Below are 26,801 nucleotides of genomic sequence, written 5' to 3' on the forward strand. Positions count from 1 at the left end.
TGTAAAATAATCACTTTATAATCAATTTTCTGTCAAAACATTGCCCATCAAAGTGCCAAAATTCAGACATGAACTTGCTTTGAAGTGCTTAGGAAATACAGAAATTAATCTTGGGCAAAGCGGGTGATATTATATTGACCACCTGTTCCACATCTCGGCCAATATGCATTTGCATTGCCTTCAGTAGAACTGAGTATTAAATATTGAGATAACATAAAGCCAATAAATAACTGCTCGTTTTGCACAGCTGGCCCAGGTGCGTGTTCTACTCTTGAATTATCATTATTGTCCATCTTCCGTTACACTTTGGATACTGCAAAGATTTAATATCCTGCAATTTAATGAAGCAGTCCATGTCCAAATGCAGCAAGACCTGGACAATATCCAGGCTTGTGCTAACAGGTGGCAAATTATATTTGTGCCACACAAATGCCAGGCAATGACCATCTCCGACAAGAGAGGATCTAACACTTATCCCTTGACATTCAAAGGCATTATCATCGTTGAATACCCGACAACTAACATCCTGGGGTTACATAGAATATAGAACATACAGTGCAGAAGGAGGCCATTTGGCCCATCGAGTCTGCACCGACCCATTTAAGCCCTCAATTCCACCCTATCCCCGTAACCCAATAACCCCTCCTAACCTTTTTTGATCACCAAGGGCAATTTATCATGGCCACTCCACCTAACCTGCACGTATTTGGACTGTGGGAGGAAACCGGAGCACCCGGAGGAAACCCATGCAGACACGGGGAGAACGTGCAAACTCCGCACAGACAGTGACCCAGCGGGGAATCGAACCTGGGACCCTGGCGCTGTGAAGCCACAATGTTATCCACTTGTGCTACCGTCTGCTCACTGATCAGAAACTGATCAGAAAATTACCATTGATCAGAAACTGAATCGGACTAGCCATATTAATACTGTGGCTACCAGAGCAGGTTATTCATGAAGGCACTGCCTTTTCAACCTTGCCCCTCGCCTGAGGTGAGGTGATCCTCCGGTTACATCACCACCAGTCAGCTCTCTCCCTCAAAGTGGAAAGCAGCTTATGATTATCTGCGACTATGGCAACTTTATCTTTACCAGAGCAGGTCAAAGGCTAGGAATCCTATGGCGAGTAACACACCTCCTGACCGCCCAAAACCTGTCCACCACCTACAAGGCACAAGTCGGGAGTGTAATGGAAACCCTTCCCATGCCTGGATGAGTGCAGCTCCAACAACATTCAAGGAGCTCAACACCATCCAGCCTGCTTGATTGCTTCCCCTTCCACAAACATTCAATCCCTCCACTACCGATGAACAATGGCAGCCATGTGTACCATCTACAAGATGCACTGCAGGAACTCGCCAAGGCTCCTTAGGCATCACCTTCCAAACCCACGACCACTACCATCTACCAGCAGCAGATACCTGGAACATCACCACCTGGAGGTTCCCTCCAAGTCACTCACCACCCCAACTTGGAAATATATCGCATTTCCTTCACTGTTGCTGGGTCAAAATCCTGGACCTCCCTCCCTAACAGCACTGTGGGTGTACCTACACCACATGGACTGGAGAGGTTCAAGAAGGCAGCTCACCTCCACCTTCTGAAGGGCAATTCGGGATGGGCAATAAATGTTGGGCTAACCAGTGGTGCCCACAACCCATAAATACATTTTTGAAAAAAATCCGAGCAGTAGTGTTTGGACCATGCAGCAACTATATGTCACAGGATTATCCTCAGAAGGTCAGTAATGTTCTTGTATTCAGGGCCTGGATTCTCCATTTTGGAGACAACATTCTTCCACCAATGGAGAATCAGGACTGGTCTCCACTGGCACTAGGTGTGGTGCGCAGGGCTGTCTCTTCCCTTAACCTGCAAATATATGCATGGGGAGAACTTTGCAGATTCCGTCAGAATCCCGGTATCGGGCGCCATTTTGATGGTCTTATCCCGAGGCCCAGCGACAGGTATCCCTCGCCCCCCACAATGCAATTCTACCCCCCCCCCCAGCTGACACGTAGGGGAATCCAACACCCCACCACGGAATAACGGTTACCCCCCCCCCCCCCCCCACAGCAGCATGCATGAGGATGACCTGGCTCCCTCCCCCAACGAAACCCCCAGCCCCTCCCCCATCAGACCCACCATCAGTCACCCTTATCAGATCCCCCCTATCAGAACCACTCCTCATCGGATCCCCTATCAGAGACCCCCCATGAGTCAAGCCTGCCCAAAACCTGAAGAACAGTCCAGGCAGTACAGTGAAAGATCAATGCATTTTCACTCACCCTTCCGTAACATCTGCTGAGTGATTTCACTTCCTTTTATTCACAGCAGAAAGTACTTAGCTCCTTTTAATGTGGCGAGGAGCTGTCAATCACTGCAAAAGTATTTATAAACATTGTGGCGAGCATCAAAGCAGGGTACTGGAGATGCATTCAAGCGTGAAGGAAAGAGAGAAAACCAATCCTCCAAGAAGCTGTCTCGGATCTGGTAAAACTGCAAATCACTGGCTGGTGCAATGTAATGCTGTGTGAATTTGATTGGAAGATTTCAATTTCAAAAGCTGTCAAGGGATTTGAAGCCCTTTCATGTGAAATTAAAAATCCCTTATTGCCACAAGTAGGCTTCAAATGAGGTTACCGTGAAAAGCCCCAAGTCGCCACATTCCGGCGCGTGTCCGGGGAGGCTGGTAGGGGAATTGAACCCGCACTGCGGGCCTTGATCTGCTTTACAAGCCAGCTGTTTAGCCCACTGTGCTAAACCAGCCCCATGTGTACTTGGCTTTCAAGGAGGCCTCTGACACTTGTAACAGCTGCTGTTTTAAACACTTTTCTCTGAGGCAGCAGATGTTAGGGAAGAGAAAGTGAAAATACAGTGTTCTTTCACTGTACCACTGGACTGTTCAGCTTTCAGGCAGCAGTGACTGATGGGAGTCTCTGATGGGATATCTGATGGGGGGACCTGATGGGGTGCCGGTGGGGGAGGGGATCGGGTCACCCTCATGAATGCATGCTGTAGGGGTAGGACCGGTCATTTCAATGTTTGGGGGGGGGGGGGGTGATAGAAGGATGCCCCCATTTATCAGTGGGGGGGGGGAATAGGGGTACAGGAATTCCATTGTCTGGGGGGGGGGGGGAAGAGGGGCCTTACGATGGACTTTGGGAGGCATCTCAGTTATGCACTGACCCCCTTGGTCGGGGTCCACTGCGTCAGGGCCAAACTTGAGCAAATGTGCATGTAAGGCCGCCTGGAGAATTTCCCACTGTAGGGGTCAGTGCATGCCGGGGTGGGGCGTGCAAAACCCATTTATCGGGGAGGCCTCCATTGTCTCAACCCCCCCCCCCCCGCCAAATCAGAAATCCTGGGCTGAATTCTCTGCACCCTGACGCTGAAATCACGGCCAGCGCTGGGGCGGAGAATCCATTCCCCCGCATGGAATCAAGACCGGTGCCGGTTCCCCAATTCTTCGGGCCACGCCACATATCCCCTACCTGTGGCCATTGCTGGAGGCCCGCTCCGCCATTCTCCACCCCCGACCGGCCGAAGTCCTGGCGGTGTGGATCTAACATAGTCCTGCCGGTCGGGATATTAGCGTGGAGGCTGCGGACTCAATCCACAGCCGACCTGGTCGGGGGCGGGCTGATCAGAGGTCAGGGGGGCCTTATACGGGACCTGTAAATTTTTGTGCGGGCGGTCCGGGTCGGGCACATGGCCGATTGGGGGCACTATGTTTAAGGTCCAGCTCCGAGGTCTGAGTCCTCCATGGAGCACGGCTTGGCCGCTGGAGGTCGCTGTGGCACGCATGCGCGGCCTCTGACCCGGAAGTACGGGGGCCTGTATCTGCAGAAAAAGCTGTTAGTTTTACGATGGTTCACTCCTAGCCCCCTGCAGGGCTATGAATATGTGGCTCTTTCATGTCAGTTTGTCTGGCATGAAAGTCCACAGTTTTTACAACAGCGTGGGGGACATAGTCCCAAAAACAGAGAATCCAGCCCCCTGATCGTGGCATCGGGCAATGGAGAATCCACCCCTTAGATGTTATGGCATTTTGGTATTTCTGTAACCAATACGCCAGTAATTAAAATGGATATTGCACTTCCACAATCAGTATCTACACTCCAATTAATATTGTGATATAAAAATGGTCAAAATATTTTTGAAAGCATAGAACCATTGAAATTTTCAACCTAGAATGCTTCAAGTATTTATCTACTTTTACCATAAAAGATGAAAGAGCACCAATCGTACACATGTTCCATACTCCAACAATTATCTATGTCAAGTACAATTCTCTTATCTTCTCGCCTCTCTTCTTTAATGGCAATTTTAAATTGATGTCTGTTCATTACTGACTCCCCAATCAGTAGAAATAGATTTTTCCCATTCACTGGATCATAATTTGAAAGCTTCCACTAAATTCCTTCTTGTCCTTCTTTGCTCCAGTGGAAATAGTTCCAATATCTCAAGTCTTTCCTCATTACGTTTCCTAAACCCCAAGTCAAAATCATGTATACAGATTGGGGGCTGAAGTGGACTCAGGAGTACACCATGTCCTAACCGTCTTCAATCTGAGCGGCACCCATTTATCCTAGCTCTTTGTTTCCTGTCCATCAAACAGCCTTTAATCCCTGAAGCTACGTTTCCTCTTCCACCAGATGCTCGCAGTTTTCAAAAGAAATAACGCCTCTTGGGAGATACCTCATCAAATGTTTTACTGAAAATCCATATCAACATGCTCTTTATCAATTCAATATGTAATATATTTTTTAAGTATTAAATTGGTCAGACATGACTTGTCGTTAACAGATCTAATCTGCCAGTCTTTGATTAACCCAGGCATTTTGAATGCTTTCTAATCTTATATTGCTCCTGTGGTGGGATTTTCTGTCGGTTCATGGCATCGGGATTCTGCGGTGCCGCAGCAGTGAATGGGAGATTTGGCTGAGCGCCAGATTCTCCGTCCTCGCCACCAGCAGCGGTAGTGGGGCAGACTCGCAACGGAGAATCCGAGCCTCGACAATCACTCACTGATCATAGGAGATGATCTTTCAAAGTGAATTTGGTACATTGTCGTGAAAATCAAGATGGGTCTCGGACAGCTTCTCTGAAGGAACATTCCTGCAAACACCTCATCATATTCACCAGTCTCACAGAAAAGTCACACACCCCTTTGCGTTTCACACTGTATGGTTGGAACATAGGGCAGTGTCAAAACAGGTTTCCGATGTAGTCATGGGGCTCTAACTTAAATGTATTGTTAATTTGGGTGCTCTTGAAACATTTAAAACTTCATTTCCAGGAGTAAAGCTCTGCATATGTGTTCAACTGCCTTTTTCTTTCAATTTAGAGTACCCAATTTTTTTTTTCCAATTAAGGGGCAATATAGTGTGGCTAATCCACCTACCCTGCACATCTTTGGGTTGTAGGGGTGAAACTCACGCAAACACGGGGAGAATGTGCAAGCTCCACATGGACAGTGACCCAGAGCTGGGATCAAACCTGGGACCTAGGCGCCGTGAGGCCACAGGGCAAACCCACTGCGCCACCCTGCTGCCCGTATCCAAGCACCTTGATGCAGAGCTCTGCCCTGGCCAGGCTTGAAGCAGGTATTATAAAGATGATATTTTGTCTTTGTATTGTAAACAAGGTGCTGCCTGGTTGGCATCTATGCCAGTAGGTGTGGGACTGAAACTTAAATATAAATGCACTCACAATAATTCATAAATATTTGTGATTTATTGATTGGGGGGGGGGGGGTGAATTTTCCGTGCTCCCCGTGGCGCATTTCTCAGTGGTGGGAGGCGGCCCACCATTGACTAGCAGTGGGATCTACTGGTCCCACTGCTATCAATGGGATTTCCTATTGAATCCACTCTGCGGTGCCGGGCAACCACGGTTGGTGTCCTCAGTCGGTCGGACCGGTCTGGCGGGAATGGCTGGAAAATCTCCCCCCCATTTCATGAGTGTCCACTCCTTTTTACAAGATTCCCTTAAGACGATCTGTTTTGAAGGCTATTACCATTTGCCATCTTTCCCCAGGAGTTTTGGAGGCTGTGAATTATTGTAAGCACAAGTTTGTGGATGAACACATGTTCAACAACTCTGTGGGCCTGTGTGCTGGCACTAAGACCATGTGCCTACTAAATCCAAATATCTTATGAGTTAGAATGCACGGAACTGGCAATAGATGGGATCGATCAATATTTAGAGAGTAGAGTTTGAGATTGGATTGGAAATGCTTATGGATGCTAAACATGTCATAGAGACCAGCAACCTGTCACAACATTGTCCGCTGTGTCTTTTCAGCATTTAATGGGGTCTGATTTTCTTTTCCGACGAGTATAGTAGATTAACTAGTCACTAAGGTTATTAGAAGGTATTTCTTTCCTCTCTTGCTGATTAAGATTTTGTCGATTCCTTTTCTCCGTAATCAGTGCTCCGCTGGGCCACATTGCACATCTGGACTGGGATCTCAACACGTCCACAGTAAAGCCCTGGTGACAAACTGCAAAGAGGTTTGACCTTTGCTCTTTTCTTGTGACCCCCCCTTGTTCGATTTGTACTTCAACTAACCAATACCTGATTAGATAATGCTTTGCGCTGGCCTTAAAAGTGAGATAAAAGCTTAAATTTATGACTTGAGCTCAGAGTAGGACGAGTGCACTTTAATCACATTCAACTGATTCCCTGTCGGGTCATATTTCCCACTTTCATTTTCAAACTTTCTCTTTACTGCTTATTTACTGCGTTCATTCCTGCTGCTCATCTCGAGCAACTTTTCCGAGTTTGATTTCTGGTCCAATCAAGTAATTAGATAACTTCAGTTGTGCAATGAGATATAGTAATAAAACAACCTGAGAATTGCAGTGGCATGCTGGCTGGGTTCACTTCAGCCCAATATCATTTCAGACAATTAATATTTGGATATGGCAAAGTCATGCAGCAATAAATTAATAAGAGTGTACACCTTATGATTAATGCACAGAAATTCGCCACCCCCAGACAATTTTCATGATCTTTCTGATGAGAAATGGTGAGAGCGAGATAGACGCTAAAAAAAAATGGAGCTTTTATTAAAATGTTGGACCTTGTTTCTTTTTACAAATTTATATTGATCACTTGACTATGAACTTGATTTCAGATTGGACCAATGTGTTGGTTTAGAGTGGGACTTTCAAACATGATTATTTTTACTCTTTCAAAGTACAGGGTTAAATTCACAGACAAGTGAAATGATGCACAATCCTGCTGTGATTTCTGCAGCTATTTGAACCGAATCGCAATTATCTAAAGGGGTATCAGCAATAGCCAAGATTATTGATGTACCTTTCATTGCCAATATCTTTGTCAATACACTGCGCAGTGGCCTGCCTTACATCATCATCAAGTAATTAGAGAGCTTCACATTGTGAAAATGGCATCATTGTGCTTTCACATTATTATCATGTATGTCCTGGCAACGTAGAAGTATCGACATTACCTCTAGGCTGTTCTGCTGTTTGAAATAGTTGCAGTGACCCTTTAAAGCTTGAATGTCTTAATCGCAATGTGTTTGCCAAACATTTCATTATTTTTTTTCAAACAAATGGCACAATTGTATACATAATTAATGAGCTTCACTTTTTCACTCGGGTGTGAGACAGTTGTTCTGTTGTGAACCCACCTCAAGCACTCTTGAATTATTTTTTTGAAAATCTTTTTATTGGCTTTTCTCATATTTATAAACAGTTGTTACTTATATAGATTACATTTTTCTTGCCCGTGGTGGTGCTGCCGATCCCCAGCCGAGCAGGATTCTCCTGTGTGCGATTAGGGAAGCGAAAGCAAGGGATTTGGCCCCCTTCCCCATGCAGCTCTGGCTGCATCTGGCTGCATCTAATGCAGCTCTGGCTGCCCCAATACCCTGAAGATTGCCACTATTGGGCATGGCTTCACTCTCACCCCACAACCTTGGACATTGCCTCAGAGAAGGCTGTCCAGAACCCAGCAAACTTGGGGCAAGCCCAAAACATGTGGGTGTGGTTGGCCGGGCCCCTCTGGCACCGTTCACATTTGATCTCCACCTCCGGGAAGAACCTGCTCATTCGGGTTCTGGTCAGGTGCGCTCTGTGCACCACTTTAAGCTGCATTAGGATTAGCCTTGCGCAGGAGGAAGTGGAGTTCACCCTGCTCAGTGCTTCGCTCAAGAGTCCCCATCCTATCTCTGTCCCCAGTTCATCTTCCTATTTTTGTCTGGTCCCGTCCAGTGGTGTTCGGGCTCTGTCCAGTAGCTGTCCGTATATTTTCCATGATGTGGAGATGCCGGCGTTGGACTGGGGTGAGCACAGTAAGAAGTCTTACAACACCAGGTTAAAGTCCAACAGGTTTGTTTCAAACACGAGCTTTCGGAGCACGGCTCCTTCTTCAGGTGAATGGAAAGGCTTGTTCCAGAAATGTTTATATAGACACAGTCAGAGATGCCCCGGAATGCGAGCACCTGCAGGCAATCAAATCATCAAAGATGCAGAGAGAGAGGTAACTCCAGGTTAAAGAGGTGTGAATTGTCCCAAGCCAGTTCAGTCGGTAGGCCTCTGCAAGTCCAGGCTTGTTGGTGGGGGCCGAATGTAATGCGACATGAATCCCAGATCCCGGTTGAGTCCGCATTCATGCGTGCGGAACTTAGCTATAAGTTTTTGCTCAGCAATTTTGCGTTGTCGCGTCTCCTGAAGGCCTCCTTGTAGAATGCTGACCCGGAGATCAGAGGCTGAATGTCCTTGACTGCTGAAGTGTTCCCCAACTGGAAGGGAACAGTCCTGCCTGTTGATAGTCGCACGATGCCCGTTTATTCGTTGTCGCAGTGTCTGCATGGTCTCGCCAATGTACCACGCTTCGGGACATCCTTTCCTGCAGCGTATGAGGTAGACTACATTGGTCGAGTCGCACGAGTATGCGCCGCGTACCTGGTGGGTGGTGTTTCCACGTGTAATGGTGGTGTCCATGTCGATGATCTGGCATGTCTTGCAGAGATTACCCTGGCAGGGTTTTGTGGTGTTGTGGTTGCTGTTCTGAAGGCTGAAGCAACCAGATATTACCTTCCCCTTCCTTCCTATCCTCCTGCTCTCCAAAACCCAGCTGCTCAACAACCACCTCCCCTCCCAACGTTGGCCAAATCCCTTCTGCCCAATACCCTGAACTGACCTCACTCCAGGGTCCACTGGGTCTTCTTATTGGGGCTGCTTGCAGTCCCTCCAGTCCCCACTGTTGAGCTCTTGGCTCTGCTGGTGTTGCCAGAGCTGCTGGCCAATCAGATTGACCATCTGCTCCCAAGGGTGGGGCCATCCTCCCTAGTGAGGTAACAGACTCACTGTTAACCAGTTTGGTCCACTATAGCGTATTGTGGCTGTGAGATAGAATGTCATCGTTGAATATATTTAAGGCTGAGATAGACAGATTTTTGATCTCTCAAGGAATCAAGGGATATGGGGAGTGGGCAGGAAAATAGAGTAGGAGCCCAAGGTTAGCCAAGATCGTAAGAATGGTGGACCTGACTTGACAGGTAATGTGGTCTACTGTCGCTCCTGTTTCTGTGTTCTGAAATTGAAAATTGAAATTGAAAATCGCTTATTGTCACGAGTAGGCTTCAATTAAGTTACTGTGAAAAGCCCCTAGTCGCCACATTCCGGCGCCTGTCCGGGGAGGCTGGTACGGGAATCGAACCCTGCTGCTGGCCTGCTTGGTCTGCTTTAAAGCCAGCAATTTAGCTCAGTGAGCTAAACCAGATACAGAGTTAAACTTTTAAAAATCCAAATGGGAAGAGAAGGGGATTAAGACACTAAAAGATTTGTTTCTTGGGGGTCGGTTTGCAGGATTGAAGGAGCTGGGAGCGAAATATGGGCTGGCGCATGGGGAAATGTTTAGATAGATGCAGGTTCGAGATTTTGCCATGAAGGAGATACAGAGCTTCCCGGTGGAGCCGGCCTCCACATTGCTGGAGGTGCTGACGACTGGGGGACTGGAGAAGGGGGTAGTGTCAGCGGTTTACGGAGCTATTTTGGAAGAGGAGAAGGCACCACTGGAATGGATCAAAGCAAAGTAGGAGGATGAGTTGGGAGAGGGTATGGAGGAGGGGTTCTGGTGTGAAGTGCTCCGGAGAGTGAATGCCTCCACCTCATGCGTGAGGTTGGGGCTGATACAGCTGAAGGTGGTATATAGAGCACACCTCACAAGGGTGAGGATGAGCCGGCTCTTTGAGGGGGTAGAAGATGTGCGTGAACGTTGCGGGGGCGGGGCATGTCCAAAGGTGGAGGATTACTGGAAGGAGGTGTTTAGGGTAATCTCTAAAGTGATGAATGTGAAACTGGACCCGGGCCCTCGGGAGGCCATATTCGGAGTGTTGGACCAGTCGCGGTTGGAAACGGGTGCGGAGGCAGATGTCATAGCCTTCGCCTCGTTGATCACCCGAAGGCGGATCCTGTTGGGATGGAGAGCAGCCTCTCCACCCTGTGCCCTGGCATGGCGGGGGGACCTGTTGGAATTCTTGACTCTTGAGAAGGTTAAGTTTGAACAGAGGGGAAGGATGGAGGGGTTCTACAATTAATGGCCTTTATTCATTATGCACTTTCAAGAATTGGATAACATTAGTGGGGGTGCGGTTGGGAGGGTTGGGGGGAGGGGTCTGTGTGTGTTAATGGTGACTATGGGTGATTCCTGATTCCTTTTTGTTATTTACAAAGAACAAAGAAAATTACAGCACAGGAACAGGCCCTTCGGCTCTCCCAGCCTGCGCCGATCCAGATCCTTTATCTAAACCTGTTGCCTATTTTCCAAGGTCTACTTCTCTCTGTTCCCCATCCGTTCATATATAAAGAACAAAGAACAAAAAATACTTGTTTATGTTAACATGCAGGCAGTTGTTTGGGGGTTGGTGGGAGGATGGGATTGTTGTTGTTGATATGGTGATTGACATTCGTTACTGCTTATTGTTTATTGTTGTGGGTGCAAATTTGGGAGAAAATGTGAAAAAGGAGGAGAATAAAAATATTTTTTAAAAAAATTTTACAAATCCTTTTCCTCCTCCTGGATATATTTTCCATGAATATTATCCACAATAATAATACTCGTCGCAAAGGCTCCGGGGGCGGCCTGTGGTGGGGGGGGGGGGGGGGGGGGGGGAGTGGGCTCTGTTCCTGGGGGGGGGGCTCCGATGGGATCTGGCCCGCGATTGGGCCTCACCGATCGGCGGGCCGGCTTCTCCCTCTGGGCCTACTTCTTCCCGCAGCCGGCCCCAGAACCCCGGTGCCATGTTGGTGAGTGGCCGGAGCGCTCCGCGAGGTAACCGCACATGCGCTCGTTGGCGCCGGCCAGCGCCGGGTGGGCATGAGAGACATATGTGGTCACAAGGCAAGGGGAAACTTCTCAATGTTTAAACCTGCCGTCAGCTGGCAATGCAGCAGAGAAAGGCAAGCTAGTAAAAGGTCTCTTGGGTAAACAGGAAAACTCTTCATCTAGGCCATGCAATTGTCATTAATAGAAGACTGATTGAGAGCACAAAGTTGGCAGGGACGTTTTTCAAAATTATATTTCACTTGTAAATATTTAATATTCCATTGGGTTCACTTAATTCATGCATACATCATTGTCATTTGTTGAGACTAGCCTAGCCAGGGAGTTAAATGTAGTGGTACACCTCATGGTTGAAATGCCTTTATGGTTCCAGTGGGGTTTGTTCATTTCTTTATTATGGAAGAATCGATAAAGGGCGGGATTCTCCCAGCGGGAGTCTAAGTGCCGACGCCGGAGTAAAAACCAGAGTGTTTTACTCCGGCTTCAGCGCCGGTTCCCAGACCCCGATTCTCCCTCCTCCGTGGGGCTAGTAGGGGCGTCAGCGTGGCATCAGAGACCTGGTGCCACGTAAACGACGCAGAGCCTTAGGTCCCGCACATGCGCAGTTGGGCCGGCGCCAACGAGCGCATGCGCGGTTACCTCGCGGAGCGCACTGGCCCCTCACCAACATGGCACCGGGGTTCTGGGGCCAGTCGCGGGAGGAAGTAGGCCTGGATGGAGAAGCGGGCCCGCCGATCAGTGAGCTCCGATTGCGGGCCAGATCCCATTGGAGCCCCCCCCCCCCCCTCCCCCAGGAACAGAGCCCACTCCCCCCCCACCCCCGAAGCCTTTGCGACGAGTACCCGCCGGCAGCAACCAGGTGTGGACAGCGCTGGCGGGACTCGGCCGTTTACACTCGGCCCATCCGGGCCGGAGAATCGCCGCTCGCCGTTTGCGGCGATTCTCCGAGCGGCCCGGCGCAATTCTCAAGCCGCTGGTTTCAGGGGGTTGGGAGTGTCGCATGCGGATGTCGGGCGGCGTGGTGTGATTTGCGTGGTGCCTCGGCAATTCTCCCACCCGGGAGGGGGGGGACACGACAAATACCGCCCAAAGTATTTCTGCATTCACGCTTCATTGAATGTTCATGTTAATGTCCAGTGTTGAACTCGCCATTCTGTGGGACATGGCTGAACTAGCAGGCTCAGTTGGCTCTCCCTTCTATGCGTTGTAAAGGACATTATCAATGATCATTCCCAGTGGGGTAATTGAAATATTGCAGGTGAACCCAACACTATGTGAGGACTCTGCCAGCCAACACCCTGGGATGGACCCATATGTGGACAGTGCTGACATTGCCCTTTTGACCCTTCATTTTCTCACCTTGACTAATTGTTTCCAACACCCCCTCGGAAGATCTTGCACTCCTCCGTGAATCCAACCCCACTCCACACCAATATCTCCGGCCACAACTGACTCACCCGTGCTGGGCCTGGGCCTCCATACAAGCCTCCATTCTCCTGCTGCCCTTCCTTAGGATGCAAAGTTTGACAAGGAAAATCACTGACCTCTGACACAAGTGCACAAAGCTGACTTTTGCACACTGTCTTTAAACGAATGTGAACCAGGACTGTGATACTCTCGAACTTTATCTTGGAAGTCCGAAACAATTAAAAGAGTTTTCTGCCAATGTTTCATGGCCCACAAAAGTGTTACAAGCGGGAACAAGCTACAGACCGGTATGAGGCCCAACACAACACAAACATGCTGCTGACTGAATGAATCTCTGTCTCTCAATCCAGCAGCGGAAAATCAAATTTCATCTCCCGCATAATTCAGTCACCCCCGCATGTGACATAAAATCCACCCACCTTGAATCTTTACCTGAACAAGATTGCATGAGATTAATCTCACTGAAGTGCACTGCAGTACTTATGATACAAGTCAGTTCTGGCATCTTATTTGGTGACATGTATGACCAGACTATGTAACCATTCCCCAGTCTGGCTGTTGCACAGATGAAATGCTCACTCACATTTGCAGACGCTGTATTGCAAGCATTATTTCACTGAAAAAGTTTGAGTAGACTTGTGGACAGACTCGAGAAGGGTATTCAATTTGTTTATAAATCGGCAACTAAATTACTATACATTACAATATCAATTCTTTATAATATCTATTCACTCACAGTCTTCAAATGTTACAAAGTAAAATTAGAAGAGGTTCTTGTGGTGGTATCATTACTGAATAATATTCTTGATAGATACATATAATAATAAAATTAATAAAATTAATTTGCAGCATTATAGGAGCCTGGGAGTGTAGTGCCCCTTTGTGTTTATGATTTGTTAGTGGCATTATAAGCATAGTGGGAAGTTAGCATCTAGGATGTATAAAACTGGACTTGTGGATTGATCACCAATTATAGAAACTACATGTAAATGAACGTCAGATGGTTTTTAATAAAAGGCAGTCAATGTTGTGCCTTATTGATAAGTTAAAAGCCTAACTCAGTGGAAAAACCTCGTCTGATTTTGAAAGAACTTCCAAATGTGTTCTTCTTAAAATGGTTTTTAAATTATTGCCAGAAATACTAAAGATGAGAAATCTTGGAGCTACTTTGACAATGTTGGGAACACATAATGATCAGAGAAGTCCCCACTCTGTCTCCAAATGATATGTTGGGTTGCTCTTGGGCTGTGGCTACCTTCCGCAGCTCATAGGCGTATAGGCTGCTGGTTATACAGTATCAGGGGCATTATTATTTAACCACTCACAGTGTATTAACCAGGAACAGTCTGATTACCACTGTGCCAAGAGTTCTGTTGGTGGTTATACACCTGCATAATTGCTATCATAAAACAATTGTCATACAATGACAACTTTGCATCAATACCCTGCCAACAGTTAGGTTATTGATCAGATAACACGGGGTTTTTAGTAAAAATATAAAATATAAACAAGATAAATATAAAAATCTAAAATAAATATATTGAAATGAATGATGTTGATTGAGTAGCTATGAGATGCCATCTCACGATTGCTATGAACAGGATTTTGTGAGACCAAAGTTTTTGAAGTGCATTTGTCCCAAGAACTATTCCTGCCAGAAAACTCTCTAGGGGCTGTTAAAAAAAAAAACTTGACACCTGGGTTCACTAAGGTAAACTTCAACTGGACACCTGCGCATCAAACAGGCATTGTAAATTGGCTGCCACTATAGAAATTGCCTGACTGTCATTTCGAATGATTTCAATAGAAGTGAAATTCAGCAGTTGGTACAAGGTTTCACTGATTTGCAATGTTAGCCCTACATTGAAATGGTGAAAATAAAATCTGCTCCAGCATATGAAAAGTTACGCAACTCTGCTTACCATCAACTGCAAGTTTTGCTTCGTCGGCAATGAGACAAGATTAGTCATTCAATACACTTAGTAAATAAACACATTTAATAATTAAGCACATCATTTTTTAAAAATATCCTCCTGAAAGGGAATCAATCACAGTTCAAACCAGAATTTTTCCAAATAACAAAACCACGCCTCACAAAGTATAGACATTTGAAACATAGAGAAATGAAGATAGGTGCTTACTTCCCAGCCATGAGAAGGATCCTTCAAGCTCAGTAGCTCTTCTCCAACATAAGGGCCAAGTCTTTCACCTGCTTCGAGCTTTCTTTTAGTCCATATTCCTAATCCCGCACCTGGAATGCTTGACTCGCGGAGTTCAAATTCGGATGGAATGGGAATATCATCAGGAATATATATGGGAGCTTTGTAGGGGGAGCCATCCTTTGGCGTGAAGTCTTCATTCGATGTGGCAGGTGAGGAAAGATCATGTGCGCTGAGGGACAGAGGACCTGTCTCATCATCGGCATTAGGCTCCTCTACTGGTGCAATGGCAGAGTACCCATCATACAGACTATCATCACCTAATTAGAAAGATAGAGCAGAAATCAAAGAGTTGGAGACAGCCAATCAACGAACGTGATAACAATTATGATTGATATTTCACAGACTCTGGACTGAAGAGAGGATATTGCAGTCAATTTAGATAGTAGTGGTAATCTCAAACAGCATTAGAGAATTGAGGTCACTCTGAATATCAATAGAAACGTGGGACTGAAGTGAAAAATTGGGGTCATTCAGGGTAGCACAGGAAACCTGGGATAAGGGGAAAGAATTGAAATCATGCTGGGTGTCAACAGTCATCAACAATGAAACATGAATAAGTGACTATGGGAATCTAAGCTGGAAGAAATGGAAGAAGAAACTTGAAGTGAAAGTGACCAAATTTGCCAGGAGTGGCAAAGGGAAAAGACAAATTTGGCCGGCAATGTTTAAGATAAATTACTGAACAATCATTCATAAAATATTAATGAACTCCGCAAGATAGCATTGTAAACTTTAATGTATATATATTTTAAAAAGCATGAATTACTTATCAGAAAAATGAGCAGGTCCTATGGTGATAGTGTCAACTTTTATGTTGTTAGCAGCCCCTGTCAAGTGACTGAGTAAAATCCTCAAACAATTCCGTTTGGTTTTTAACCATTTATGAAAGCACATCAATTACCGCTTGATCGTGTGTCAAAAGGAAAAATTCTCTTGTTGTTTTCCTCTATCTCCTCACAACAAAACCTCGTCAACTCCCAAAGAATCTTTTGCCAGAAGCTTACTCACACCTGCTGGTGTTTCAAACAGTACTGCATTGAAATTACTTACTTCAACTGATCCGACTGTTTAACACTGTTAAACCATCATCGAGATGCTGGTAAGATTCTGTACAAATTTGGAAATACAATGCAAGCGTTATGATATTCCTGATTAAACTGAATCTTTTGAAACTGATATAATGTCAAATGATCGTTTAGTTCAAGGTGACGAATGCCTTGATTTGGTAAGGGGGCAATTTCTCTGCTAAAAATGCCACAGTCGGCCCTCTTACATATTCCACCCAATTTCAGCTCTGAACACAGAAGACATAAATCTTTTCTACTTGAGACCCAGTTGGTCTGGTTCTTGACAGTGAAGATATAGAAATCAGTACAAGTCATCACCGCTGTCATGGTGTCATCAATGACCCCTGTGACCTACAAGTGCTATCAGCTGCTGCTCCCAATGTATAATTTAAAGGTCTAAATTCACTGTTCTATTTCCCGGGTGAAAGTGATCCATACCCCTTCCTCTCTCCCTGTGACAATACTGCTAAGTTTCATTTATTACATTTCCCTGAAAACCTGCTCCATACCAGTCGGAAGGGTGAGCAGGGGAAGAATTTCACTGTGTGCTGGCTGTAGCACAGTTAGAAACCCATTTATAACAACTGGTTTAATTATTTCATTATATTTAATGCACAAACAACACCTCCCCTCCCCTCACTTTGGGTTTGAAGACAATTCTAAAGACATAGTTAAAGCTCAAGTTAACTACATTTCTTTTTATACCAATTGTATCAAATTAATATCTCCCTTATAAATTACTCCCCTATTCTTTGCTTCAGTTTAAGGTTCCCTGCTCAACCCAGGTTTTCTGCTATGACACCAGTCAAGATGGTAATGTGATCCAATCAACATCATTCTCCCATCTGGGGACTATGTCCTGTGACGGGTGTGGGAACGTGGAATGTTTCCTGCTGAGGAGACCAGTGGGAGAACACACAAAACCGTCCGACCTTGACCTAATTAATTGTGGGTTTTCTTTTTGCCATATTCCATGGCAGGGCAGGCCTGATGGCATGTAGTCTGCTGTCGTATCCAGGTTCCATATTGAACAGGCGCACAACATCACTGACCCAATATTTAAGAAAGAAGATGGACCTCCTGAAAATGAAGATGCATTTCCAGGAACATTCTGAGCTGGAAGATGGACCTCCTGAGAATGGAGACGGATCTCCAGGAACATTCCAATGCTGGAACATGGGCTTTCTCCAGGACACTGAATCTGGAAGATCCACAAGGCCATAAGACATAGGAGCAGAATTAGACCATTCGACCCATCGAGTCTGCTCTGCCATTCAATAATGGCTGATATGTTTCTTATCCCAATTCCCCTGTCTTCTCCCCATAAACCATGATCCCCTTATTAATCAAGAACGTATCTATCTGTCTTAAAGTCATTCAGTGATTTGCCTCCACAACCTTCTGTGGCAAAAGGTTTCACAGATTCAGCACCTTCTGACTGAAGAAATTCCTCCTCATCTCGGTTTTAAAGGATTGTCCTTTCAGTTCCAGGCTGCGGCCTCAGATTCTAGTTTTTCCTACGAGTGGCAAAATCCTCTCCATAACCACACTCTTGAGGCCTCTCGGTATCCTGTAAGTTTCAATAAGATCACCCCCTCATCCTTCTAAACTCCAATGAGTACAGACCCAGAGTCCAAAACTGCTCCTCATATGAACTTCCACCTGTATAAGTTCCCCCAATCCACTACTGTGGTGTTCTGGAGTTCAGGGTTGTTGGCAGCCTCCATTATGAACTCCGGAGACAGCCCCAGGCATTGTTCAGGTGAGTCCTGTCATTTGCACGCCACATTGTTCCAAATGTGATTTGCATTGGCATGTTTTCTCGCTTGCATTGTGGAGAATCGGGCATGGGTGTAAGATTCTGGTCGGGCCTTCACCTGCATCCCATTAGCAGGATGCAAATCAGTTTTACGCCGGCCTCCAGCAGGTCTCCTGGATCAGCGGAAGATACCACGGGAAATTCAAGCAGGCGTGAAACGGAATTTTGGGTCTCCTGCCTAATTCCCCCGCATACCATTGAACCCACTGGTGGGAGCTCAGGGGAATGTTGCTCAATACTTTCACCACTGGCTGTAACTTTTCAATCTGAGAGATTCCTCTCAGCTTTCCTTCATCATTTCCTGAAATCAAGGATTCCATTTCTAAATAATGCGCAATCTTGCAGTTTTGTGAAGAAACAGTGAGACTCATTCAATATGAACAGATGCAGATGACCTGTCCTCTTGTACTGAACCAGTTACCAACCAAATCAGGCAGCTCTGCTGCTAGCCTTGACCACTAGGTGCAGGTGACTGCAACACGGACCAGACATGCAAACCTCGGACACTAGTCTTGCCTGCCAGTCTATGGAAGGAGATTGCAAGTGCCAGCTGAAGATAATTTAGTCCCACCAATCTTCAGAAATAATGAGCACAACTAAGTTCCCAAGGTGTCACCTCTCATTTTCCTTAAATATTTTTAGTAAGATCATCTTCAATAAAGAGTTTTAAGAAGCTCTAGGACTAGTAACCATAAGCAGATATGGCCTCGTGGAAAAGGTTTGGCAAACTCCTGTCGTTTTTGAGAGAGAAAAACCAAGCGCATGTTGTCAGATACAAGAAATGATGGGCTTCAACACAGTTTACACTGTTGGATCATGTGGTTATAAGCAAGCTAACAAAAATGTCTGGAACACTTCTTAATGAGCGCCTGCCAGTTACACTGATGTAGCAGTGTAAAAATGAGGGAAACTTTGGGCAAGATTCTCCCATATGGGGAGAAATCGTAATGCTGGCGTCAAATCCGGGCGGGTTTGATGCCAGCCCCCCCCTTCCCGACCGGGAACCGATTCTGGTCCCCGGTCGGGGCTAGCAGCCCGACGCCGTAAGCTCAGGCATCACGGGCTTAACGAATTTTGTTAAGCCCGCTTGCCCGAGTTAGCGCCGGCTGACGTGTCATATGACGTCAGCCGCACATGCGCGGATTGGAAGACTCCAACCCGCGCATGCGCGGATGACGTCATCGCGTATTTGCGCGAAACCCGCGCATGCGTGGGCCGGGATGCCCCTCAGCCGCCCCGCGAATGGATACTGCGGGGCGGCGGAAGGACAAATAGTGCGCGGGCATCGGGCCCGCTGCTCGCGATCGGTGCCCACCGATCGCGGGCCCATGGCACCCTTGGCACGGCCGTGGTACTGCCGTGCCAATCGGTGCCATGGTTATAAAATGCGAGTGTTTACGGCCGTTTTTACGAACGGCCAGACCAGGTGTGTTTGCCGTTCGTAAAAACAGCCGTAAAGGGCTGGGAACTCAGCCCATCTATCAGCTGTGAATCGCTGCCGGCCGTAAAAAAACGGCGGCAGCGATTCGTGTCGGGAGTTGGGCGTGGGGGGGGAGATTAGCGGGAGGGCGTCGGAACAGCGTGGCCGTAAAATTTTACGAGCCACGCTGTTCTCCGCACCGTCGGGAGTGCGGAGAATCTCGCCCTTTGAACCTGCTGACTGCTTTTCAACTTTGAACGTTAATGCTTCCTTTTCGGGAACCTGTCCTACCAGGAGCATGTATCAGAACCTCAGGGGGTTCAATGTGCACGATTGTCCGATCATTTAAATGAATTAAGTGAACGTTGTGTGTAGCTCACCCCCATCTCTTAATGTGCAGTATTTACTTGTGACTCTCAACTTAAAATCTCCATGGATTAGGCTATCAAAAAGTGTTGTATAATGAATATCTTCCAATGCATAGTTCAATGGTTATTTTGGCTTTTGAATATTTAAGTTTCCTCTTACACCCTTCCTTTCCTGAATAAGGTGATTCACGCTGAAGCATGGTTATGAGTGTTGGTCTTGACAGGAAATCTGTTGCGATATGTGCATGAATGTGTATGGATTTCCAGGGATATCGGACTTACAGATTTAAAGTTAAATTTCTTCAAATTCTCTACAAATCATGATTGCTCGTATAGTTTTACCTCTCATATCTTATTGAGTTAGCTATTCTGAATTCTCCCTCTGTGTACCCAAACAGGCACCGGAGTGTGGCGACTAGGGGCTTTTCACAGTAACTTCATTACAGTGTTAATGTAACCGTACTTGTGACACTAATAACGATTATTATTATTATTCACATGGGAGACGCAGTAGTGAGATTCATTAGACTGTTTCACCATGATGAGTGTTATAGCCAAGCCTAATCCTGGCCCACACATACACACATTGTCCAGCAGGGGTTTCTCCACACAACCTTGCTGGAGACTTTCTCACTTTGTTGGCAGAGTGCTGAGGCCCAGAGCAGCACTGATTGTCACCTCTCAAGCTAAGATCAAGCAGTTTAGCAGAGATCAAAGTTTGTATGGTACAATACCACACTGGGTGATTTGTCTACTCACTACCACCGGGGGAGCGCATCCTGAATATTTTAAGAACTGGCGTGATATAATTTAGGTAAATAAAAGCAAAATGCTGCAGATGCTGGAAATCTGCAATAACAGGAAATGCTGAAAAATCTCAGCAGGTCTGGCAGCATCTGTGGAGACAGAAGCAGAGTTAACCTTTGGAGTCTGTACGACTCTCCTTCATAGTCATCTGTCATTTAAAGCTGTGCTGTTGGGAATTGCTCTAATTGCTGGGTAACTCTGCTGTGTCCTGACTCATATCTCCATCTCAGTGACCCAACGTCCCTGGGCTAGCTGACCTACATTGCCTCCTGGTCAAGCAATGGCTTGATTTAAAATTCTCATCTTTGCTTTCAAATCCCTCCATGGCCTCACGAACCCACAACCCCGTAACCGCCACCTCCCCCATCTCCAAGATCTCCTAGAGCCTTAAAACCTTCCAAGATCTCTGGCCTTCACCAATTCCAACCTCTTGAGCATAACAAAACATTGCCTTTTCATATGAACTGCTCTGCCTTAGTTGCCTCGGGTCTAAGCTCCGGAATTCTCTCCCTAAAATCTCTCTCATCAAGCTTTTCGCCATCTGACCTTTATGTTGGTCAGTATCAAAGCTTGTTCCATAATGGTTCCAGGAAGCATCTTGGGACACTTTATTACATTAAAGGTGCCACAAAAATGCAAGTTATTGTTGTTGAAATGTTGTGTAAAGCCCTAAACTACCCCGAAGCATTCTGATGGTGCAAGTCACCATTTGCTCTTCCCTAAAAATTTCCATCGAACAATATAACATTTAATAATTAAATTGGTTGACATTTATATAATATTGTGTGTGTTGCGGGCAGTCGGTGCCGGCAGAATACCATTACATATTTCATAATCAGGATCAGCCACACGAGATTTATAGATTATCGCAAGCACTGAATATAGAGTCACATTATGCCTTTCCAATACAATGTTGAAAAGGATGTATCAGCACTAAGTGTTTCTAAGTGTCCCTAAGCTTTACATATCAGCTATTGTGAATGTATTAAGGGCTCTCTCTCCATCAATTGGAGTCTTTGCTGTGTTCAATGAAGGGTTTATATGATTCATTTTGAATAGTATAAACACTGACAAGTGTTTGCCAACAGAAAAACTTCACCTTTAATTCCAACTAGCAACAGGAAAACAGCTGATGGAGCTTTTTCAGCTAACTTGTAGAAAGCACCCAGGGATCAGGGACATTTCTGGATAAGGATAACACTGATGATGAGCGATGTGGCAAGACTAATGTATCCCTAACCCTGCGTGACATGTCGCAACAGGTCGCTTTAATACACAGCTTTGCTGGTGAAATTTAAAACTTCTCAGTGGGAGCTTCCTCTCGATGGCAAGGGGCGCGCTGGTAGAAAATGTACCATTAGCACGCGAGAGTGAGCAGAGCCTGCCTGCCGAGGAGTAATTAGTCCAGAAGAGGATGGGTGCTAGCCGAGGACCCTGGCAACTCATCCTCAGCAGGTAATGTCTGGCTACATCCGCTTAAGTCTCCTGCTCCACAGGAGGCCAAAGGCTTCCAACTGACCAGAATGATGTTATCAAGCTGCAGAACTCAGGACTGTAAGATCAGAGAACGCAAATCATTAATCCTTCCTGACACTGGCATCTTGGATAAGCCCTTGGAGAGTTTTTTGACTTGGAGTTCTGGCTGATTTCCACAGAAAAACTGTACCAATGCTTCATCAAAAACAAAGCGGTTTCTCCAGTGCAATTTGTTACATGCAAGGCTTTTTGCTGTGCCAATTTCTTTCTTGTTTTTGCAGAGCCACTACAGAAAGAGCCAACATCGTTTGAGAGTGTTGTAAATAAGGAAATATTTGGACCAGCGTGACCGGCTGGGTTTCAAAACAATCAAGGCACTCAAAATGATTGGCAAGTGCAACGTGCTGAAAAAGCAAACAGAAATAACAAAAATGCTAATGGGGGTGGGGAGGGGGTGTGGAAATGAGAAAGAATAAAATAGGAGATACATCAGAAAAGAAGAAAGATGAATCAGAGAAGGGAAAATGGCAGCGATCAAAAAATAGAGTCGAAAAAATTTTGGTTGTTAAGAAATCCATTGCATACCATGCCATTTGTTGAACGTTTACTTTGGGAAGAGTGAAAGATCCATTATGTGCTGAACTTTCTGAGCTGTTCTGTGTTTTGTTTTGCCTTATTTCAGACACACATTGTCAAACACATAAGTTGTCTAGTTTCTGAAGTTACAACAGCAACAGCAGATACTGAGTACAAGGGTTGAGTGCTGTGGGAAATGTCCCTCATGTTCAATTGGACTTCACTGATAAACGGCACCTGACATAAAGTTCTATCTCTTAAAGATGTTTTGTTGCGGATTGTTCTCAAAGGTTTCTGCACACCATTGAAACATGTCAAGTTATTTGATAAACTTAATCCTTTTAAATAGCATGAAATCCAGCTTCGCCCACACAAGATTATTTAAGTTTTATTTCAAGTTCAAATCTTAAATAAATCTCATCTTCAAGATAAATGTTTGGGCAGTTTAAATCTGGTTCTCCAGCTCACATCACAGAGGTAAGAAGTGGAATCTATTTGTGTGCTCTGGGATTGTTCGAATATTCTCAATGTCATGTATCTATCGAGTATTATATTATAATTCCATTATTCAGTTCATATCCAGCAGCACCCACACTCCATTAAATATTTATTGACTGAAAAATCACTGCCTAATAGCTCATGCTGTCCTATTGCCAGTTACTTCTCTGGAGAATGTACTTATGTTAAATTCTCCGGGGATCAGGTCAAAGCAAGGCTAGCCTGTAGTTTAGTGACACAAAGAATGCTAAAATAAGGGCCTGATTAGCAATATTATGCTCTCCATGTTCTCCAGATTTCAATCTAACAACAATCATAATTTTCACAAAACGATACATGAGATCAGAACCTCAAATATGCTATTTCCGATATTATTGTACAAACACAGCTGCATCTACACTACAGATTTGGCAGGATTAAATACCTGGGAGGTAATAGGTGTTAAGGACCAAATGGACTCGGAAATTAAAACAAACCTTTCCTTCCTCAGCGTGTCTCAGTCTGCTACATTCCAGTGTTAAATTAGGTCCTGAATCCAGATTCAAGAATTTGAATTTAAACAATTGCTGTAGTTTAAACATTCCCCAAAAGCACTTATTAAGACAAGTATAGATAGCCCCCAAAATTTGCCAGGGGGATCAGGATGCACGGTTGTCCCAACCCCTATCAAAGGATGCAGGCAACAAGCAAACTTTATGCTACCTGCTAATTATAATGATAGTCGCTTGCAGCCCGGTGCTGAATTCTCAGCTGAGTATCAGCACGCCTCAGTAAGAGGCGCGTGTTAGGCTCACACCTAGAGTTAGGCCGCACTACTTAAGGCCAAACTGCACCTTTTAAAGGCCAGGTGCATCTGGCTGCAACAATCTGCTTGAAGAAGAGTGGAAGACCTGCTGTAAGGAACAGAAAATGACACCACAGAGCACAGAATGTGCCCCAGAGATTCTCGGATGCTGTGCTGGTGATGTTAGTGCAGGCAGTGGATAGGTGGAAAGAGACTCTATATCCTCAGACGAGTGTTAGGCAGATGGTCGCTTCAGACACAGCTGACAGACTAGTCTTGAGGACCTGGATGCAGCAGAGAAAGATGTTTTATGACCTTACGAGTGGTGAAAGTCAGTGAATGCATCTTCACATGACATTGCCTACCAACCGTGCCACCGGCCTCACACACTGCCCATTTCATCACAGACCCTTCACTCACCTACCAATGAAATGAAAATGAAACTCGCTTATTGTCACGAGTAGACTTCAATGAAGTTACTGTGAAAAGCCCCTAGTCGCCACATTCCGCCGCCTGTTCGGGGAGGCTGTTACGGGAATCGAACCGTGCTGCTGGCCTGCTTGGTCTGCTTTCAAAGCCAGCGATTTAGCCCAGTGTGCTACCCATCAGCCACAACTCAAACCTCACCTTCATAAACTCACCTCACCCTCACACTGAGCATTGCTGGAAGCCCCAACCTCACAGCTCACAGCCTGCATGCAGTGTCAACTATTCAACTGGGGAAGACACATCACCCAAACATATTGCATTGCATTCTCTGATACGGTTACCTCTCTTTTGCAAGGCAAGATGGCCTGGTAATTGTTAGTAGCAGCAACTAACCATTTGGGGGGCAGACACAATGCTGGTACGGATGTCACTGTGGACATTCAGACTGACAATATGTTCCTGCCGAATGTACTTTCTCAAATCCACTTCACCTCCATCCCACAATCTGCTAGGGGCACCACTCCTGGGCAACTTTAGCCACTTGTTCCCACAAACACCTAATGCGACTCAAGAGCCAGTGGAACGTAGCACAAGTTGGATAATGATGTCTTTAAATAGCACTGGTGGGGTTGGGGGGAGGGGTGGTCCTTCATGGTGCTGAATTCCTAAAAAGCCCGAGCATATTTATTAGATGGTGTTAATGAGAGCAGCAAAAGGGGTGGCACGGTAGCGCAATGGTTAGCACTGCTGCCTTACGGTGCCGAGGACCCGGGTTCGATCCCAGGTCACTGCCCGTGTGGAATTTGCACATTCTCCCCGTGTCTGCGTGGGTCTCCCCGCCACAACCCAAAGATGTGCAGGGCAGGTGAATTGGCCACGCTAAATTGCCCTGTAATTGGAAAAAAAGAATTGGGCACTTGAAATGAAAAAAAAACTAGAGCAGCAAGGTCAAAAATGACAGGTCAGGCATCAAATTAACAGTAGATGCTGAGTAATGTCACGAGCTGCTTGCTCATGTCCCTGAAAGTCTACCGCTCTATAATAAACTGTCATGTGTGGGAAAGAACTGTTAGGTAAAGGAGTTTTACACTGAAACAGTAATGCATAATTTTACGGGAGGTAATGTTGATGCAATGTATATCCTGCTATTTGGCCATGATGGCCTTTGTTCTATGATTCCATCTGGGATTTTTATACAGCTGGCACCATCAATAATATAATGCATATCATGAAAACAATGCGTGGGAGTGGCACGGATGCTATTATTCCCCTAAACCTTGGGCAGCATGGTAGCACAGTGGTTAGCACTGCTGCCTCACGTTGCCGAGCACCCGGGTTCGATCCCAGCCCCAGGTCACTGTCCATGTGGAGTTTGCACATTTTCCCCGTGTCTGCGTGAGTCTCACCCCCAGAACCTAAGAATGGTGCAGGGTAGGTGAATTGCCACTTAATGGAAAAAAAGGATTGGATACTTGAATTAATTTTTTTTTTTTAATTCCCCGAAACCAATGTTTATTATTGCTTTGTGGGCAGCACGGTAGCACAAGTGCCTAGCACTGTGGCTTCACAGCACCAGGGTCCCAGGTTCAAATCCCCGCAGGATCACTGACTGTGCGAGTCTGCATGTTCTCCCCGTGTCTGCGTGGGTTTCCTCCGGGTGCTCCGGTTTCCTCCCATAGTCCAAAGATGTGCAGGGTAGGTAGATTGGCCATGCTAAATTGCCCTTAGTGTCCAAAAAGGTTAGGAGGGGTTGTTGGGTTACGGTGATAGGATGGAAGTGAGGGTTGAAGGGGGTCAGTGCAGACTCGATGGGCTGAATGGCCTCCTTCAGCACTGTATGTTCTATGTTCTAACAGTTATAGAGCTGAAGCTACTGCCTTTCCAGAGCCAAACTTATTATTTATTTATTATTCTAACGCTATAGATCTTTGCTCATGAAGGTAAGGAAAGCTGGTGATGGAGAACAGAATTTCTACCCACTTCAAAAATCTTATTGTCTGCAACAAACACATGCAGAAAAGGTGGAAATTGGGTTAGATCCAAGCTAAAGGTAATTCTATTTCATTTCAACAATGAGCCAGTCACAGAAAAACACTCCCACCACATCACTTCGATCACTATCATTTCCCACAACAGTTATTCTTGGAGGGGAGATTTCCTCTGTTTACAATTTGTCATAGAATTATAAACTAGTGCATAAAGAGTACATTTGTGCTTTCACTATAAATAGTGAGCAGAGCAAACATCTCCCCTCTTGTCTACTCTGAATAGAGCTGCAAATTCATTTGCTTCATGTTTTGTGTAAAATAACATTCACTGACACAGAGGCCAAGAATAATCAAACTCACTTCAATTAGAATTCCCAGTCATTGAAAGGAGGAAACTTTCAGCTCCTCTGTCCAGCTTGGATTTGAAGTCAATCCCAAAATGGCAACATTTAGAATGTGACATAGAGTGGGAATGTAACATAATCAGCAATATCCGAACTGTTGGCATGTTAGTCCACTCTCCCAGGTGTCACTCCATTAGGTTCGGAGAACTCTCCAACTGACTAGATTCTAAACCAGAACCGGCTATCAAAAGGC

At 45.8% G+C, this 26,801-nt stretch overlaps 1 protein-coding gene across 7 annotated transcripts in view; it reads right to left on the bottom strand.

The window, feature by feature from the left end:
- The window catches only part of mecom (MDS1 and EVI1 complex locus), a 915,302-nt gene that overhangs the window by 518,835 nt on the left and 369,666 nt on the right, over positions 1-26,801 (bottom strand). For all 7 annotated transcript variants that reach the window (XM_038816085.1, XM_038816081.1, XM_038816080.1 and 4 more), the window contains exon 2: positions 14,892-15,229. In XM_038816085.1, the coding sequence (XP_038672013.1) occupies positions 14,892-15,229 (338 nt within the window). The remainder of the gene's footprint in view (positions 1-14,891; positions 15,230-26,801) is intronic.

This window comes from Scyliorhinus canicula, chromosome 13, assembly GCF_902713615.1.
Source record: "Scyliorhinus canicula chromosome 13, sScyCan1.1, whole genome shotgun sequence".
Classification (NCBI taxonomy): Eukaryota; Metazoa; Chordata; class Chondrichthyes; order Carcharhiniformes; family Scyliorhinidae; genus Scyliorhinus; species Scyliorhinus canicula.